This window comes from Arachis ipaensis, chromosome B2 (assembly GCF_059453495.1).
Source record: "Arachis ipaensis isolate K30076 ecotype BB chromosome B2, ASM5945349v1, whole genome shotgun sequence".
In the NCBI taxonomy this organism is placed as follows: Eukaryota; Viridiplantae; Streptophyta; class Magnoliopsida; order Fabales; family Fabaceae; genus Arachis; species Arachis ipaensis.
The window spans coordinates 36,988,294-37,008,742 of NC_142437.1; the positions used below are offsets into that span (position 1 = coordinate 36,988,294).

General features: G+C 35.2%; 2 protein-coding genes and 1 non-coding gene across 3 annotated transcripts; all 3 read right to left on the reverse strand.

Annotated features, from left to right (window-relative positions):
- Positions 1-2,824: 2,824 nt before the first annotated feature.
- LOC148573613 (small nucleolar RNA R71) lies at positions 2,825-2,932 on the reverse strand. Its single transcript, XR_015906576.1, has one exon. It is a non-coding gene; the product is annotated as a small nucleolar RNA R71 (small nucleolar RNA).
- Positions 2,933-16,951: 14,019 nt separating this feature from the next.
- LOC148573614 (uncharacterized) lies at positions 16,952-17,376 on the reverse strand. The gene is made up of 2 exons (XM_088505808.1): positions 17,127-17,376; positions 16,952-17,043 (listed from the first exon to the last, which is right to left on the reverse strand). The coding sequence occupies exons 1-2, from the start codon at positions 17,374-17,376 to the stop codon at positions 16,952-16,954; spliced, it is 342 nt and encodes a 113-aa protein (XP_088361934.1).
- Positions 17,377-17,556: 180 nt separating this feature from the next.
- Positions 17,557-18,380, reverse strand: LOC148573615 (uncharacterized). The gene is made up of 2 exons (XM_088505809.1): positions 18,244-18,380; positions 17,557-18,163 (listed from the first exon to the last, which is right to left on the reverse strand). The coding sequence occupies exons 1-2, from the start codon at positions 18,378-18,380 to the stop codon at positions 17,557-17,559; spliced, it is 744 nt and encodes a 247-aa protein (XP_088361935.1).
- Positions 18,381-20,449: the final 2,069 nt, after the last annotated feature.

Sequence of the window (20,449 nt, forward strand, 5' to 3'; positions counted from 1 at the left end):
GAGTAGGAAGGATTGGATGAAGACAGCAGGAAAGCAGAGGTTCAGAGGAACGAAAGCATCTCTATACACTTATCTGAAATTCTCACCAATGAATTACATAAGTATTTCTATCTTTATTTTCTATTTATTTATTATTATTATTCGAAAACTCCATAACCATTTGATATCCGCCTGACTGAGATTTACAAGGTGACCATAGCTTGCTTCAAGCCGACAATCTCCGTGGGATCGACCCTTACTCACGTAAGGTTTTATTACTTGGACGACCCAGTGCACTTGCTGGTTAGTTGTATCGAAGTTGTGACAAATTATGAATTAAGATTAGTGCACCAAGTTTTTGGAGCCATTACCAGGGATCACAATTTCGTGCACCAAGTTTTTGGCGCCGTTGCCGGGGATTGTTCGAGTTTGGACAACTGACGGTCCATCTTGTTGCTCAGATTAGGTAATTTTCTTTTTGTTTTATTTTCAAAAATATTTCTTCAAAAAACTTTCAAAAAAAATTTTTCCTTTTGTTTTCGAAAATTATTCAAAATTTTTAAGAATGAATTCTAGAGTTTCATGGTAACATGTTGAAGCCTGGCTGGCTGTAAAGCCATATCCAAATTCTTTTGGATTGAGGCTTCCACTTGTCAACATAAAAGGCATGTATATGAAGTTGGATGAGTATCAGCTGTTATATGCCTGATTTGTATCTTCTAAAGCTTGGCTGGCTAGTGAGCCATGTCTAACCCTTGGATTGGAGCTTTAGGCTAACATTGAAAGATTCCTGGAATTCTTATTAAAAATTTTGAATTTCTTATTTTCTTTTTCCTATATGTTTTTCGAAAAAAAATTTAAAAGAAAATACAAAAAAATCATAAAATCATAAAAATCAAAAATATTTTGTGTTTCTTGTTTGAGTCTTGAGTCAATTTTTAAGTTTGGTGTCAATTGCATTTTTTTTTCTAAAAAAAATTTATGCATTTTTTGAAAATTCATGCATTCATAGTGTTCTTCATGATCTTCAAGTTGTTCTTGGCCAGTCTTCTTGTTTGATCTTCATATTTTCTTGTTTTGTGTCTTTTCTTGTTTTTCATATGCATTCTTGCATTCATAGTGTCTATACATGAAAAATTTCTAAGTTTGGTGTCTTGCATATTTTCTTTTCTTGAAAATTTTTCAAAAAAATAAGTTCTTGATGTTCATCTTGACATTCAAAGTATTCTTGGTATTCATCTTGACATTCATATTGTTCTTGCATGCATCATGTGTTTAGATCCAAAATTTTCATGCATTGCATCATTTTCATATTTTTCTCTTTCATCATTAAAAATTCAAAAATAAAAAAATATATATATATCTTTCCCTTTTTCACTCATAAATTTCGAAAATTTGGATTGACTTTTTCAAAAATTTTTAAAATCTAGATATTTTTATGAGTCAAATCAAATTTTCAATTTAAAAATCTTATCTTTTTCAAAATCTTTTTCAAAAATCAAATCTTTTTCATTTTTTTATTTTATTTTCGAAAATTTTAAAAATATTTTTCAAAAATCTTTTTCTTAATTTTATATCATATTTTCGAAAATATCATCAACAATTAATGTTTTGATTCAAAAATTTCAAGTTTGTTACTTACTTGTTAAGAAAGATTCAAACTTTAAGTTCTAGAATCATATCTTGTGATTTCTTGTGAATCAAGTCATTAATTGTGATTTAAAAAATCAAATCTTTTTCAAAACTAATTTCAATCATATCTTTTCAAAAATATCTTTTTATCTTATCTTTTTTCAAATATCTTTTCTAACTTCTTATCTTCTTATCTTCTAAAAATTGATTTTCAAAATTTGTTTCAACTAACTAATTAACTTTTTCTTTGTTTCTTATCTCTTTCAAAACTACCTAACTAACTATCCCTCTCTAATTTTCGAAAATGCCTCCCTCTTTTTCAAAAATTATTTTTAATTAATTAATTATTTCAATTTTTAATTCTAACTTTATTTATTATCTAATTTTTGAAAACTACTAACCTTTTTCCAAAAAAAAAAAAAACTATTTTCGAAATTTAACTTTAAATTTTTATTTTTATTTTTTCGAAATTCCCTCTCTCCCATCTCCTTCTATTTATTTATTACTTACTAACACTTCTCTTCATCTCATATCTCTGCTCCCCTCACCCTTGTGTTTGGATTCACCTCCCTTCTCTTTCTTTACATTACATTCTTTTCTTCTTCTACTCATACAAAGGAATCTCTATACTGTGACATAGAGGATTCCATATTTTCTTTGTTATTCCCTTCTTTGTCATATGAACAGGAGCAAGGACAAGAACATTCTTGTTGAAGCAGATCCTGAACCTGAAAGGACTCTGAAAAGGAAACTAAGAGAAGCTAAAATACAACAATCCAGAGATAACCTTACAGGAATTTTCGAACAAGAAGAGGATATGGCAGCCGAAAATAATAATAATGCAAGGAGGATGCTCGGTGACTTTACTGCACCAAATTTCAATTTACATGGAAGAAGCATCTCCATCCCTACCATTGGAGCAAACAATTTTGAGCTGAAACCTAAATTAGTTTCTCTGATGCAGCAGAACTGCAAGTTTCATGGACTTCCATCTAAATATCCTTTTCAGTTCTTAACTGAATTCTTGCAGATATGTGACACTGTTAAGACTAATGGAGTAGATCCTGAAGTCTACAGGCTTATGCTTTTCCCATTTGCTGTAAGAGACAGAGCTAGAGTATGGTTGGACTCTCAACCTAAAGATAGCCTGCACTCTTGGGATAAGCTGGTCAAGGCTTTCTTAGCCAAGTTCTTTCCTCCTCAAAAGCTTAGTAAGCTTAGAGTGGATGTCCAAACCTTCAGACAGAAAGAAGGTGAATCCCTCTATGAAGCTTGGGAGAGATACAAGGAACTGACCAAAAAGTGTCCTTCTGACATGCTTTTAGAATGGACCATCCTGGATATATTCTATGATGGTCTGTCTGAATTAGCTAAGATGTCATTGGATACTTCTGCAGGTGGATCCATTCACCTAAAGAAAATGCCTGCAGAAGCTCAAGAACTCATTGACATGGTTGCTAACAACCAGTTCATGTACACTTCTGAGAGGAATCCTGTGAGTAATGGGACGCCTCAGAAGAAGGGAGTTCTTGAAATTGATACTCTGAATGCCATATTGGCTCAGAATAAAATGTTGACTCAGCAAGTCAATATGATTTCTCAGAGTCTGAATGGAATGCAAGCTGCATCCAACAGTACTCAAGAGGCATCTTCTGAAGAAGAAGCTTATGATCCTGAGAATCCTACAATTGCAGAGGTGAATTAGATGGGTAAACCCTATGGAAACACCTATAATCCCTCATGGAGAAATCACCCAAATCTCTCATGGAAGGATCAACAAAAGCCTCAACAAGGCTTTAATAATGGTGGAAGAAACGGGTTTAGCAATAGCAAGCCTTTTCCATCATCCACTCAGCAACAGACAGAGAACTCTGAACAAAATACCTCTAATTTAGAAAACTTAGTCTCTGATCTATCTAAGGCCATTCTGAGCTTCATGAATGAAACAAGGTCCTCCATTAGAAATTTGGAGGCACAAGTAGGCCAGCTGAGTAAGAAGATCACTGAAACCCCTCCTAATGCTCTCCCAAGCAATACAGAAGAAAATCCAAAAGGAGAGTGCAAGGCCATTAATATAACCATCATGGCCGAATCCAAGAAGGAAGGGGAGGACGTGAATCCCAAGGAGAAAGACCTCCTGGGACGTCCAGTGATCAACAAGGAGTTTCCCTTTGAGGAACCAAAGGACTCTGAGGCTCATCTAGAGACCATAGAGATTCCATTAAACCTCCATACGCCCTTCATGAGCTCTGATGAGTATTCTTCTTCTAAAGAGAATGAGGATGTTACTGAAGAGTAAGTTGCCAAGTTCTTTGGTGCAACATGAAGCTGAATGCCAATTTATTTGGTAGTGAGACTTGGGGAGATGAACCTCCCCTGTTCACTAATGAACTAAATGCATTGGATCAACTGAGATTGCCTCAGAAGAAACAGGATCCTGGAAAGTTCCTAATACCTTGCACCATAGGCACCATGACCTTTGAGAAGGTTCTATGTGACCTTGGGTCAAGAATAAACCTCATGCCACTCTCTGTAATAGAGAAACTTGGAATCTTTAAGGTGCAAGCTGCTAGAATCTCATTAGAGATGGCAGACAATTCAAGAAAAGAGGCTTATGGACAAGTAGAGGACATGCTAGTAAAGGTTGAAGGCCTTTACATCCCTGCTGATTTCATAATCCTAGACACTGGAAAGGATGAGGATGAATCCATCATCCTTGGAAGACCCTTCCTAGCCACAACAAGAGCTGTGATTGATGTTGACAGAGGTGAACTAGTCCTTCAATTGAATGAGGACTCCCTTGTGTTTAAAACTCAAGGACATCCTTCTGTAAATATGGAAAAGAGGCACAGTAAGCTTCTCTCAAAACAGAGTCATACAGAGCCCCCACAATCAAACTCTAAGTTTGGTGTTGGGAGGCCTCAGCTAAACTCTAAGTTTGGTGTTGAACTCCCATATCTAAACTCTAAGTTTGGTGTTGGGAGTCTATAAAATTGATCTGATCACCTGTGTGGCTCCATGAGAGCCCACTGTCAAGCTATTGACATTAAAGAAGCGCTTGTTGGGAGGCAACCCAATTTTTATTTATCTAATTTTATTTTTATTTTATTGTTCTTTCATGTTTTATTAGGTTCATGATCATGTGGAGTCACAAAATAAATAGAAAAATCAAAAACAGAATCAAAAACAGCAGAAGAAAAATCACACCCTGGAGGAAGGGCTTACTGGCGTTTAAACGCCAGTAAGGAGCATCTGGCTGGCGTTCAACGCCAGAATAGAGCATGGATCTGGCGTTGAACGCCCAAAACAAGCAGCATCCTGGCGTTCAGACGCCAGGAATGCACACTGAGGAAAGCTGGCGCTGAACACCAGAAACAAGCATAGAACTGGCGTTCAACGCCAGAAACATGCTACATCTGGGCGCTGAACGCCCAGAACAAGCATCAATTCGGCGTTTAAACGCCAGAATTGCATGCAAAGGCATTTTACATGCCTAATTGGTGCAGGGATGTAATTCCTTGACACCTCAGGATCTGTGGACCCCACAGGATCATCTCAACATCTATGGACCCCACAGGATCCCCACCTACCTCCACTCATACTCTTCCTCTTCTCAATGTTCATCCTCTCTTCCCAATAAACACCTTTCCCCAAAACCCTTCACCAATCACATCAAGCTCTCTTCCCTACTACCCCTTCACCACTCACATCCATCCACTCTTCCCCATAAACCTACCTCATAAACCCCACCTACCTTCAAAATTCAAAATCACTTTCCCACCCAAACCCACCCCATATGGCCGAACCCTAACCCCTCTCCCTCCACTATATAAACCACTCCATTCTTCTTCATTTTTCACACAATAAAACCCTCTCATCCCCTTCTTGGCCGAGACACAACCCTCTCTCCCTCTCTTCCATTTCTTCTTCTTCTTCTTCTTTTCTTTCTTCTCTTGCTCGAGGGCGAGCAATATTCTAAGTTTGGTGTGGTAAAAGCATAAAGCTTTTTGTTTTTCCATTACCATTGATGGCACCTAAGACCGGAGAATCCTCTAGAAAAGGGAAAGGGAAGACAAAAGCTTCCACCTCCGAGTCATGGGAGATAAAAAGATTCATCTCCAAAGCCCATCAAGACCACTTCTATGATGTTGTGGCCAAGAAGAAGGTGATCTCCGAGGTTCCTTTCAAACTCAAGAGAAATGAGTATCCGGAAATCCGACATGAAATCCAAAGAAGAGGTTGGGAAGTTCTAACAAAACCCATCCAACAAGTCGGAATTCTAATGGTTCAAGAGTTCTATGCTAATGCATGGATCACCAGGAACCATGATCAAAGTAAGAACCCGAACCCAAAGAATTATCTTACCATGGTCTGGGGAAAATACTTAGATTTTAGTCCGGAAAATGTGAGGTTGGCGTTCAACTTGCCAATGATGGAAGAAAACGCACGCCCCTACACAAGGAGAGTCAACTTTGATCAAAGGTTGGACCAAGTCCTCATGGACATATGTGTGGAAGGAGCTCAATGGAAGATTGACTCAAAAGGCAAACCGGTTCAACTAAGAAGATTGGACCTTAAGCCTGTAGCTAGAGGATGGTTGGAGTTCATTCAACGCTCAATCATTCCCACTAGCAACCGGTCTGAAGTTACTATAGACCGAGCCATCATGATCCATAGCATCATGATTGGAGAAGAGGTGGAGGTTCATGAGATTATACCTCAAGAACTTTACAAGGTGGCTGACAAGTCCTCCACTATGGCAAGGTTAGCTTTTCCTCACCTCATTTGCCATCTATGCAATTCGGCTGGGATTGACATAGAGGGAGATATCCTCATTGATGAGGACAAGCCCATCATTAAGAAAAGGATGGAGCAAACAAGAGAGCCTATTCATGGATCTCAAGAGACGCATGAAGAAGCTCATCACCAAGAAATCCCTGAGATGCCTCAAGGGATACACTTTCCTCCATAGAATTTTTGGGAGCAAATCAACACCTCCCTAGGAGAATTAAGTTCCAACATGGGACAATTAAGGGTGGAACATCAAGAGCACTCCATCATCCTTCACGAAATTAGAGAAGATCAAAGAGCTATGAGGGAGGAGCAACAGAGACAAGGAAGAGACATAGAAGAGCTCAAAGACATCATTGGTTCCTCAAGAAGGAAACGCCACCATCACTAAGGTGGACTCATTCCTTGTTCTCAAATTTTCTGTTTTTCGTTTTCTTTATTTTAAGTGCTTATCTATGTTAGTGTCTTATTACATGATCATTAATATTTAGTAACTTTGTCTTAAAGTTATGAATGTCCTATGAATCCATCACCTCTCTTAAAGGAAAAATGTTTTTAATTCAAAAGAACAAGAAGTACATGAGTTTCGAATTTATCCTTGAACTTAGTTTAATTATATTGATGTGGAGACAATACTTTTTGTTTTCTGAATGAATGCTTGAACAGTGCATATGTCTTTTGAAGTTGTTGTTTATGAATGTTAAATATGTTGGCTCTTGAAAGAATGATGACAAGGAGACATGTTATTTGATAATCTGAAAAATCATAAAAATGATTCTTGAAGCAAGAAAAAGCAGTGAATACAAAAGCTTGCAGAAAAAAATGGCAAAAAAAATAGAAAAAGAAAAAGCAAGTAGAAAAAGTCAAAAATCCTTAAAACCAAAAGGCAAAGGTAAATAAAAAGGATCCCAAGGCTTTGAGCATCAGTGGATAGGAGGGCCTAAAGGAATAAATCCTGGCCTAAGCGGCTAAACCAAGTTGTCCCTAACCATGTGCTTGTGGCGTGAAGGTGTCAAGTGAAAACTTGAGACTGAGCGGTTAAAGTCAAGGTCCAAAGCAAAAGAAGAGTGTGCTTAAGAACCCTGGACACCTCTAATTAGGGACTTTAGCAAAGCTGAGTCACAATCTGAAAAGGTTCACCCAGTTATGTGTCTATGGCATTTATGTATCCGGTGGTAATACTGGAAAACAAAGTGCTTAGGGCCACGGCCAAGACTCATAAAGTAGCTGTGTTCAAGAATCAACATACTGAACTAGGAGAATCACTAACACTATCTGAACTCTGAGTTCCTACAGATGCCAATCATTCTGAACCTCAATGGATAAAGTGAGATGCCAAAACTATTCAAGAGGCAAAAAGCTACAAGTCCCGCTCATCTGATTGGAGCTATGTTTCATTGATAGTTTGAAATTTATAGTATATTCTCTTCTTTTTATCCTATTTGATTTTCAGTTGCTTGGGGACAAGCAACAATTTAAGTTTGGTGTTGTGATGAGCGGATAATTTATACGCTTTTTGGCATTATTTTTAGTATGTTTTTAGTAGGATCTAGTTACTTTTAGGGATGTTTTTATTAGTTTTTAAGTTAAATTCACATTTCTGGAATTTACTATCAGTTTGTGTATTTTTCTGTGATTTCAGGTATTTTCTGGCTGAAATTGAGGGACTTGAGCAAAAATCAGATTCAGAGGTTGAAGAAGGACTGCTGATGCTATTGGATTCTGACCTCCCTATACTCAAAGTAGATTTTCTGGAGCTACAGAACTCCAAATGGCGCGCTCTCAACGGCGTTGGAAAGTAGACATCCAGGGCTTTCTAGCAATATATAATAGTCCATACTTTGCCCAAGTTTAGATGACGCAAAAGGGCATTGAACGCCAGTTCTACGCTGCAGTCTGGAGTTAAACGCCAGAAATACGTTACAAACCAGAGTTGAACGCCAAAAACACGTTACAACTTGGCGTTCAACTACAAAAGAAGCCTCTGCACGTGTAAACTTCAAGCTCAGCCCAAGCACACACCAAGTGGGCCCCGAAAGTGGATTTATGCATCAATGACTTACTTCTGTAAACCCTAGTAACTAGTTTAGTATAAATAGGACTTTTTACTATTGTATTTACATCTTATGATCTTTTGAACCATCTTTTGATCTATTGATCACGTTTGGGGGCTGGCCATTCAGCCATGCCTAGACCTTCATCACTTATGTATTTTCAACGGTAGAGTTTCTACACTCCATAGATTAAGGTGTGGAGCTCTGCTGTTCCTCATGATTTAATGCAAAGTACTACTGTTTTATATTCAATTCAACTTATTCCTCTTCTAAGATATCCATTCGCACCTAAGAACATGATGAATGTGATGATTATGTGACGCTCATCATCATTTTCACTTATGAACGCGTGCCTGACAAACACTTCCGTTCTACATGCAAACAAGCTAGAATGAGTATCTCTTAGATATCTAATACAGAGGACCGAGTCCGAGATATTAGAATCTTCGTGGTATAAGTTAGAACCCATGGATGGCCATTCCTGAGATCCGGAAAGTCTAAACCTTGTCTGTGGTATTTCGAGTAGGATCTGGGAAGGGATGGTTGTGACGAACTTCAAACTCGTGAGTGCTGGGCGTAGTGACAGACGCAAAAGGAGGGTGAAACCTATTCCAGTATGATTGAGAACCTCCAGATGATTAGTCGTGCCGTGACAGAGCATTTGGACCTTTTTCACAGAGAGGATGGGATGTAGCCATTGACAACGGTGATGCCTTACATAAAGCTTGCCATGGAAAGGAGTAGGAAGGATTGGATGAAGACAGCAGGAAAACAGAGGTTCAGAGGAACGAAAGCATCTCTATACACTTATCTGAAATTCTCACCAATGAATTACATAAGTATTTCTATCTTTATTTTCTGTTTATTTATTATTATTATTCGAAAACTCCATAACCATTTGATATCCGCCTGAATGAGATTTACAAGGTGACCATAGCTTGCTTCAAGCCGACAATCTCCGTGGGATCGACCCTTACTCACGTAAGGTTTTATTACTTGGACGATCCAGTGCACTTGCTGGTTAGTTGTATCGAAGTTGTGACAAATTATGAATTAAGATTAGTGCACCAAGTTTTTGGAGCCATTACCAGGGATCACAATTTCGTGCACCACAAGGCATCGAATGGTAATAAGAGAGGATTAATAATTAGCAATTTAAAGCCCAGGAAACATGTTTTCAATCATAGCACAAAATCAAGAAGGAAAATGTAAAACTATGCAATTTATATGAATAAGTGAGTAAAGAATTGATAAAAATTACTCAATTGAGCACAAGATAAACCATAAAATAGTGGTTTATCAAGCAACATCAGCATCTCCTTTTAGCAGCTCTCCGATTTAGTGTTTCTTTTAGACTCTCACTTTTGTTTTTCGAGAGACAAGGTTAGAAGACTAGGCTAGTCTGGGCCTCAGATTAGGGGCTTCCTATATGGTCCAGACCCCGGAGATATTTTGAGTGTGTGTGTGTGTGTGTATATATATATATATATATTAGTTTATTATCCTATTTGTGTATGTATCTATTTATCATTTTGGTTTGCATAATCTCGCGTTTCTTTTTTGTTGCGATTTTATTTTCTTTAAAGAAGATTTTTCATAAAACTCGAGTTCCCTTAACCCAATTACGGGCTTGATATTATTTATAACAGTGTCATTATAATTTTAAGTTGGTAACACTCGATGTTTTGGTATGAACATGCCATACTAAAAATATGACACTTCATCCATTTTAATTTAGAGAAAATTAAATGTGCCATTACCATTAATTTGAGGAGTGTTAATTTGGACTTGAAAAAAAGAGAAATGTTTTGGTGGAATAAGATTTGTCTAACGTCTAATTATTTGTGTTTATAAAATGGTGCCTTATCTTAGCGTTTCATATTTTACGATGTTATTGACTTATTGTAAAATAAATAAAATTAAAATTAAAAAATTGATAATTTTGTATTATTGGATATTAGTATTGGTAATAATAATTAAATTTAGTTTTACATGATTAATAAATCAATAAAATTAAGTGCATAAGGGACTTGATTTTAAAAAAGTTACCATAAATTAATGTATAAAAGATAAAAAATGATAAAATTCATAATAAAAAATAAAAAATTCTAATAAATAAAAAGAAAATAAAAGAAATAAAAGACATAGATTATAATAAAATGAATTGAGTGTGATAGTTTTTTTAATTTCGTATTCTAACCATTTCAATAATAATAAATAAAAATACGTTAACTTGATATCCGAGAAGAAACGATGAGATAAAATCATAACACAATTCTAAAGTAAAAGCTCAAATTAGACCATAAAATCATTGCACAACATAAATTAACAACAATTCCACACTACAATACACCACACAAATAGGTAAATGATTTGAGCAAGTCCAAACATTAAACTTTTTTTATTTATACATATATGAAAACACAATGATCATAAATGCTTCATGACTAACATATCATAGTTGACTTCTTTTATGACTTGTGTTGTCACTTGTGTGTTCACGATAGTTGCCTTCTTACGATAGCGCCTCATAGAAAGAAAAAAATCACTGCAAAAATTACCCAATGAAAGAATAATTAGTAAAAAAATGATATTCTTTTCTAGTATATATGGCCTTTTATAGTCGTAAAATAAAAATAAAAGGAATAAAATTTTGTATTTTTATATTAGGCATATAATTTGATATTTATCCTAATAAAATTAAATAATTGATTAGTTATAATTAATGTTTTAAATAAATAAAACAAATTAAATATAAATATTTTTAAGAATTAATCAAATCAATTAGTTGATACAAATAATTAGTATAATTGATTTTATTTGATTTATTGAATTAAAAAAATAAATTAGAAAATAGTTGATTGAATTAATTAGTTGATATAATTAATTTATTACAATTGATTGGATTTAATAAATTAAAAAATAAATAGAAAAATACTCTCTTAGCTTTAATTAATTGATATAAGTTATAATAAATTGTGTGATATTTAAATATTTAATTAAATTAATTAGTTGATATAATTAATTTACTGTAATGAATTGTATTCAATGAGTTAAAAAAAATCAAAAAATACTCTCAGAAGCATACCACATCAATTCTATCATTAAGTGCAAAAACTCAATTTTTATATAATAAAAAAACACATAAAATATGAAAAGATAAAGTATGTCTTTTCTCTTTAATATTTGTAGTTTTTATTCTAAAAATATTCTTAATACTTAATACTTAATTTTATTTAATTTTTTCGTAATATTTTTAATATATTTAATTTTTTCCTAACATATTTAATTTGTTTTAAAATTATTCTTGTATATTTTTTGTTTTGTTTTTAATATTTTAGATGAAATTAATATCTAGTGATAATTTCAACATAAATAAAAAATTCAAAGAATAAAATTAAATGAAAACTAAATTTTAAAAATTTTTAAAAAAATTAAAACATTAAAAAAACATATTTTTCTCTGTATAAAATTTTAAAGAATAATTTTAAGTGTAGGTGCAATTATTTCTAAAAAGATACAAAAGATTGGTACTTAAATTGGAGTAAACAATCATGTTACCTTTCTAAAAAAAATCAGTCACCTATCAGTCATCGCATATAAATACATATTTAATCATTAGTCTATTATACCGTTAATTATTTTATTCTATAATATTTAATTATTTGGATGACTGATTATTTAGTTGGAAAAAAACTTGTGAGTCAATGCTAGCAAATATATATAAATACACGATAATTATTTTGATAATTGATTTTTTTGTGTATGCATATTATTTTTATGAAAAAAATTAATAATGTTTATTGAAGTCTTTAATATAGTAACTTTTAAAATTTTAAATATATTGATTATATATTAAAAATTTATTTGGGTGTTATTAAGTTAAAAAATTATTTTTTTAATAAAAAATATTTTTTATTTTTTAGTATGTTTGAAAATTTTTAATAGTAAAATAGCAGTATTAAAAAAATTAGAAAAAAATTTTAGAATTTATAATTTATATTTTTTAAAAAGATATTCTTTATTAAAAAAAAGATATTTTAATATAATAGATAAACAAAAAATATTTTTATATTATTGTATTCAAACATAATAAATAAAAAGATATTTTTATATGAGATATCTAAACATTTTTTATTTTTTAAAAGATCTTTTAAAAAAAGAGTATTTACAAAAAATTTTTTTTTAAAAGCTCATACAAAGAAGCCCCAAAATTAGAGTATAGGAGATCGAATCAGATCAAATATGACCAAAATCTCGATTCAATCTACAACTAAAATCATTAAATTTGATCGGATTCAATATCCGCATTTTTTAGGTTCATATTCTATATGATCTGGCAGATCGGATTAAATATTGGATATTACTTATCAAAAATCAAATATTAAAAATATCTTTAAAAATTAGATTACTAAAAAATAAAAAATCGTTTTTTATTCTTTTATATTTATTTACTTTCCAATTATTATTAAACAATATTTTTTTAAATAATAAAAATAAAATAATTAAAAACATATGATTAATCATTTAAATATAAATAAAAACAACCAAATCTAATTAACCAATATTCTGATGCAAGAACAAATAAATAATAATATAAATTAAAAACTAAACCAAATAAAAAAATACTTAAACATAATATAATAAAATTACATAATTATTGTACGAACAAACATAGGATTTTTTTTTCTTAAATAAAAGAAAAAATAAATATTTCCCCAAATAAGATATTTTAGCTTTATTTTTTAAAATATATATATATATATATTTTTTTTTGTAATAAGAGCAAGTTTGCCGTACCCCTAAACTCTATCTAATTTATTCAGTTCGTCGTACCCCTTCCGGAACTCTATAATTTATATAGAGTTCAGGGCATCTCCCTGAACTCTATGATAAGTTCAGCAGAGTATATAAATCCAGTAGGACCATTTGTTTTTGTCCTTTTCTTTTTCAATCTCTCTTTCAAATTTGCTCTGGTCATCTTTTTTTTTGTCGGTTCGACGCCGATGAAGTTTATTGCTGACGACATTTTTAGTTCCAGGTCAGTAAATAATAGATTAGTTAGAGTTAATTTTTGTAGCTTAGTAAATAATAGGTTAGTTAGATAAAATAATTAGTTATAGGTTGCATGTTAGTTAGAGTTATAGATTTACTGTTTATGTAAACCCCATAAAATTAGCAAATAATTAACAAATAAATTAAATTTTAATAAAGGAGATTTAAAATGTAAATTTTATAGTAAAATAGGATAGAGCTAATTAAAACGAGAATTTTGACACTAAAATGGGCCTAAGGTCCAACCCATTGGCCCAATAACATTAAAAGAGGAGGGTCCTCTTCTTCCTCATTCAGCCAAGGACGCTGAAACATACAAGGAGGAAGAGGAAGGATTCCAAAACTTAAAATCCATTTCAAACCACCATATCTCCTCACTCCGAGCTCCGATGCTGCACTGTTTGCGGTCACGCAACCACCGCATTGAGCTCTACAAATCTATCGGAAAAATTTTATAGGTAAGCCTCACTCTCACTCCAGTTTCTCTACCCCTTGATTTTCAAAAATTATGAGTACATGTGTTGAGATTTTCAATCCTTCTATGTTATAGGATCCGATTAGTTTGAGGAAAACGTTCACTCTTACTTAATTGGCACTTGAGTACGGTAAAGATCATTAACCCTAGTTAATTCTTTGATTTAGCGTGTTGGAAATTAAATTGGGTATGTATATGTGGCAATATGAATTTAGGTGTTTATATATGTACATATTAGAGCTTGAATTGTGGACATTGGAGCCTTGGGAAAAGCTTAGGTTGGTGCTAGAGCTGGATTTTTGGTGTTGGGGAATTGCGTTTTTGCCTAAGTAGGTTGCCTTGAAAAATACGTGGAAATCGGCCAAGGTATGGTTTAGGTTTCACGTATTTAATATATAATATTCTGTAAAAACTTAGGCTAGATGGTCGTAGGATAGGTTGGAATAAATGAAAATGTTCGACGCTTAGCACCCTTGATGATGATTATGATGTGAATTGAATATGTGTTGGATGATTGTTGTTTATGTTGGTAATAGTATGTTAATTGGTGAGTTGGTGGTGAATGATAGAAAGATATGATGATATATATTGAGTAAATGGATATATGTTAATGTTGTTGATATAAAATGAGGAAACTGGATTGAATTTGTGTAAATATGAAGTATGGTTGAAGGTGGTGTGATGTGAAGGATGTAGTGTTGTATTGGTGTGCTATGATATGATATTGTGATGAATCTAGGTATAAAATTATGGAAATGAGTTTAGGTTCGAAGAAAATTGAGGTTTGAAGTCTTTTGTGTAAAATCGATTTTTGGCCGAATTTCGGCGAACCATAACTTGGCTTCCGGATCCCCAAATGGTTTCAAACTTGTTTCATATGAAAATTGGGGCCGTGAAGTTTACGCCATTCGAAGAATGGGTGAAAATATTTTAAAACGAAAAATTTATGCTTGTCGGAATTTTGGAGGGAAAAATTAAGAATTCTGCAGCATTCAGCATTTTGCTGATTCTGCACAGCTTGCATACGCGACCACTATTTTCTGTTTTCTGTTTAGTTATGCTTGAGAACTTTAGTTTCTTTGCGTGCAAGTAATCTTGTTTCCTGAGTGTTGCATTTTTTATTTTGTGATTTTTTCTTTATCCGTTTTTCAAGACTCCTCGTATACTGTATCCTTTTCAACAATATTATGTATATATTTTATTTTAAAGGTCGTAATACCACACCACCTCTATTTTACGGCTTAAGCATAAAGCTCTGTGTGGTAGGTTGTTACAGTTTACATATTAGTTAGACTTACTGTTAACTATTTTTATGTTAGTTAAATTTTTAATGTTATTATTTTTAAGTATAGTTGTTGTTTATTGTCTATAACATGTTAATTAGTTTAAGTTGTGAATCAGAAGGTAATTAGTTGAATAATTAATTAGGTTAAGTTAGTTAATTACCAAGGTTTTAAGCTGTTTCGGATTTAAATATATTTTTTTATTAATTTAGTTATCGTAAAAGGAACTGAGTTCAGTGTGTGTGACTTCGTTTTACTAGATTATGTTTAGATGGAGCAGTAGTTACTGGGTTATAAGGGTGAGATGTACAGGTTGGATCATGCTGAGCACATTGCTGGCAGGCTTGATCGAGTGGTACACTTTTTTAACTATTTTTTATGTTATTGTAACTAATAAGCAGTGAACTTGTTATTTTATGTGTTCGCCGTTTTGGTTTTTTCTTATTTTTTGTTTTCGTTTGGTAGGCGTCTCAGATCTTGCACACCAGGCAGAATTTGATGACACGGCCGTCGGAGCAAATTAGGCCATATCCTAAACGTGCCTGATTTGAGTATGTGGCCTATATGGTCATGTTCGAGCACAATTGGGCGCTTGCCTCGGCTTTGATAGAGAGGTGGAGGCCTGAGTTCCACACGTTTCATCTACCGTGCAGGGAGATGACTATCACCCTGCAGGATGTGGCCTATCACCTAGGACTCAAGATCGACGGTGATCCTATGAGTGGATGCATTGGCGGGTGGGAGCAGCACCATCAAGGACGCACCATTGAGGAGTTATGTGAGCAGATTCTGGGTGTTGTTCCCGACCTAGATGATAGACAGTCTCAGACGAAGTGGACTGTGAAGCTCACTTGGTTCTACAACACAATTTGTTGAGAGCTGGAGCAAGACGCCACAGAAGAGCGCCTGATGAGGTATACGAGATGGTACATCATGCAGTTGATAGGGGGTCTCCTATTCCCATATGCATCTGACTCTCGGGTGCACGGAGCATGGTCAGTGCAATTTGGGTGGGTGCATCACCTTGCTACTGTCTTGGGCTTATCATCATATTCCACTACTGTGGCCCAACGGCTTTGATACTCATCGATTTTTCTTGATGGAGAGGTATTATAAATACTTATGATAACCCTTCATATTGTTATTACTTAGTTAATTAAATTGAGTGATAAAATAATATTGTGGTTGGCATTGTAGGTAGGTTCAGTACCAGCCGGACAATGCCAGAGGCGAGAGTAGGCTTAGGCATTATAGGCGTACGCCGAACGGGATCGGGATGCTGAATGTAAGTGATAAATATTTAATTTTTACATATTTAAGTTTAAGTTACTTTAATACCTGTTTGATTTGAAATATCAATGTCGTCATTTATATGCTTTTTGTGAATAGGTTGACTGGACGCCGTATGCTGACCCACAGCTGATTGGTTTAGTTCTACCGGCAATAGCTGAGGCGGAGGCCTCAGCGGCAGTTGTATGTCTTCTACTTTGCTTCGCTATCATCGAGTGGCATCAGGTGGACAGGGTAGTACATCAGTTCGGTGGCCTGCAGCACATTCTGACCAGGCCACTGAACATTGACGACATGCACAGGTTGGATGGTCGGTTTGGGCACGGCGAGTGGTTCCTACAGTTGTTTGCGTTACTGTCTTGAGCTATGGCCATCACTAATGCTTAAAAGCCTCAACACAGTGAAAACGTCCAAAATACTCGATGAAATATGACAATGTCGGTGGAACCAGGCCAAGGCTGAGTCACCAGTTGCACCCAAGTACCTGAAGAGACATATTTAGTTTTAAATATTGTACACTATGAATTTTGTTTAATAGTGATTAACCGAACTTGAAATAAATCTTACCAGAAAAGTACATCTGCATAGCAAACAACCAACGAGGAAGCTCGTTGTATGACTCCTCCCAATCGCCATATATTCTAGCAATGACTCTCTGTTTTGCAAGCCAAACCATTCTATAGGACGCCTTGCAACAAAAGTGATTCACCACACCTCCTTGGAGAACCCTGATGCTGATTGTTGGATCGGCTTTGACCATCGAAAAAATGTGTTGCACAATCACCTTCGAATCCAACCTACCGTGGTCTTGTCCCATTGAAGTTTGCATGCAAGCATGAGGCCTAGTGTATCTCCTAACCTCCCACTTTTCTTACTTTTCGCGATACGATATGAGTATGCTCCAATTACAACCGGATCCAAACTGGATACATTGTGCATTGTACCTCAACTGGTCACTTTCTATTATTTTATAATCCGCAGCCCTCCTGATGCTATACTACTTAACAGCCAACATGACTTCTTCATTGTTCTTATATTGTTGTCCAACCTTAAACTCGTTGCTTTGATCCTCTTCAGGGCCTCCCTGGGTGAACGACCAATACGAAGTCATTGCATCGAGATTCAATCTCGTGAAATGATCTGGCCGGTCATATGGTTGAGAAATAGCAAGCTGTGTCAGAGCGAATTGTGTGTCACCGTAGTAGTACATCTCTTCTTCCTCGTCACCATCATCAGGAATTTCAGGTGGTTTTTCATCAGCATCATCTCCGTCATCGGGGTTAACTTCATACTCCTCTATCATCGGATCTCTGATAGCAGAACCATTATGACTTTCAACACTGTTGTCCATTAAGTCAACATTACGAACTTCAACATTAGACCCCTCCTGACTACCCTCAGGTGGCATATTTAGATCCACGATAGTCCTTCTGATAGTTCGTCTAACAGCTCCATTCAACGGACTATCATCGACAGTATCTGTAGATGATCCTCGGCCACCCACCTCAACGAGATACACGAATAATTCCAATAGATGAACATTTGTCCATCGGTTGTGCCATGATCTTATAAGCCGTACATCCTCGTCGTCGCGCAAACGGTACCTAGTTCAAGACAATAAAAATATTTCTCACAACCGTGGTCTGATAAATATAATGACAAAGACAATACAGCTGTAATATACCTTTTATAAAACAAACTGCCATCTACTTCAGTTGGATATCTGTAGTGAATTTTCTTCACCCTTTTTGTCTTTTGCTGCCCAACAGAGTACAATATCAAATTCTTCAAAGCTGTTAAACTGTCGACTTCCGGTGTCATATAGGTAATTATCGGTTGTCCCGATCTAAAAGCGATGGAACCTTCTTCATCATATATTATTTAACCATCGTGATGAAAGAATAACAATTGATTCTTTGACATCGTAGAGAAAATGTCAACAGTAAGAGAAAAAAATAAACAAGAATATTTGTACTTCTCTGATCTACTTTCCAGCAGACATGCTTTTATCTTGAAAATTTATCATATAATTCGAGGAGTGTGACAAACTCTATATAATTTATATAGAATTCAGGAGTGCGACGAAAATATGTATTTTTTATTTAAGAAATATCTTGTTTGAGAAAATATGTATTTTTTTTATTTTATTTAAAAAAATCCAACATACATAAGCAATTTCTTCGGTCGGAAAGAAAAGACTATATATATTTTTATTTATTTCTATATATCTTTTTTTGGATATGCAAATCTGCAAATTCGATTGGCAATACATAATTAAAATTTGCACTCCAATTTATTTATTTACGAATAAGATCATATCTACAAATTTTAAAATAGATACAGATAAATATCACAAATTTTACAAACTGAATCGACATTTGTAAATCTCTGTCTAAGATATCATAGTTTCGAAGTTTGTCTCTTTCAAAAAAGTTGCTACTGCTTTAAAAATTTTAATAATTATCTTTAAAATATTTGGATAAAACCTTGGGATCTTAATAAGAAAACATTTCCCATTTAGCTCAAGGCATGTAGATATTGCACATATATATAAAGCTTTTATAAGGATCGGAGCTTCTTTGATTAATTAAAAGTTTTGTACTCATATTTTCTCCATCCTATAATTATTATCTTTGTTAGTGTAAAAACTAAAAAAAAATATATTAAAGAGAAAAGCTCTGCATACAAGCCCTATTTACAAGTTAATTAACGAATCCCAAAAACGCAATACAAGGTCCGTTCTTCTTCTTCTTCCTCTTCCTCTTCCTCTTCTTCTTCTTCTTTTCTTTCGTTTCTGTTCGGTAGGTCGGCTACCGGACGGTTCGGGTCAGGATTCGGAGTGATGATGGGGCTCGTCTGGTCACTGTCGTCCGGTCCAAATGGTGCGAGGTCCCGAGCACTTTGAGTGGGGAAAGGGGGGTGCCACCTGCAAAGACACTCCGACGCTCTTGTCAGACAATGTGTAGGCAGAAAGAGGGGTGATGTGAGAAATGTGATGTACCTTGGGGGAAGAGCCATTCTTCCCCTTATATACATGTCAGTCCTAGGCCCCTCTGGAGGTCAGGCCCATATTTTCAGGGACGCTGTCCCATAGCTGTGTGTGAGCTGTATGGGACGCGTGTCAGGGTCGGTTGAAGGGCGCGTAGCTGGGCCGGGTGAAGCTCGGGTCGGGTTGACCCGCAGGAGTCCTGGGCTGGGCCGTAACAGTGCCCCCGACGCGCTAGTGATGGTCGCGAGGACGATCGGTGGCGCGTGATTTCCTTACTCGTGCGTCGTCGTCGAGTCGGCTGATTGTGGGAGAGACGCGTCTCTGGTGCACGTGTCTCTTGGTCTGCTGAGGCGTTCGTTCGTCGCTTCGTTCTTCGCGCTGAGCATTAAATGCTCGTAATGATTTGAAAAATTCCTGCGCGCAAAGACCATTTTGCCCTTGCCTTCTTTCGCGCTTATCATGGTGGTTTTTAAACAGTTTTTCTTTCTCTTCCTCCCACTTTGCTATTTTCATCTTCTTTTCTCCCTGACATCCAAAGATTCTCTATTCGGGCTAACTTGTGCCTCTCTTTTACACTCCAGTTTCGTGCTCCATTTCAGGTAATTTCTTGATCCTTCTCCCCCCATGTTTATATTATGCCTCACTGTTGCAGTAGTTACTGTTTGTATGTTTTGGTTTACTTTTGCTGAATGGCCTTCCATTGGTGGGGTAGACGAACTAGGGGAGGGGTACCATTCCTGGGAAGGTTTTAGGTGATTTGCGTGATAGGTGTAGTTTTTAACTGTTCTTGGCCATGATCTAAGTTTGAAAAGGCGTAGTTTCTGGGTTTCTGTGGACTCCCGAACTCATAGTCTAACGGAGTGGTACCCCGATGTAGGTATGCCTCGCATCGTTTCCCGGT

Coding starts and splice junctions, on each gene's coding strand:
- LOC148573615 (XM_088505809.1), bottom strand. CDS start 18,380: ATGACACCGGAAGTCGACAGTTTAACAGCTTTGAAGAATTTGATATTG. Junction 18,164..18,243: donor GGCAGTTTGTTTTATAAAAG/GTATATTACAGC, acceptor GTCTTGAACTAG/GTACCGTTTGCGCGACGACG.
- LOC148573614 (XM_088505808.1), bottom strand. CDS start 17,376: ATGGGACAAGACCACGGTAGGTTGGATTCGAAGGTGATTGTGCAACAC. Junction 17,044..17,126: donor TATGCAGATGTACTTTTCTG/GTAAGATTTATT, acceptor ATGTCTCTTCAG/GTACTTGGGTGCAACTGGTG.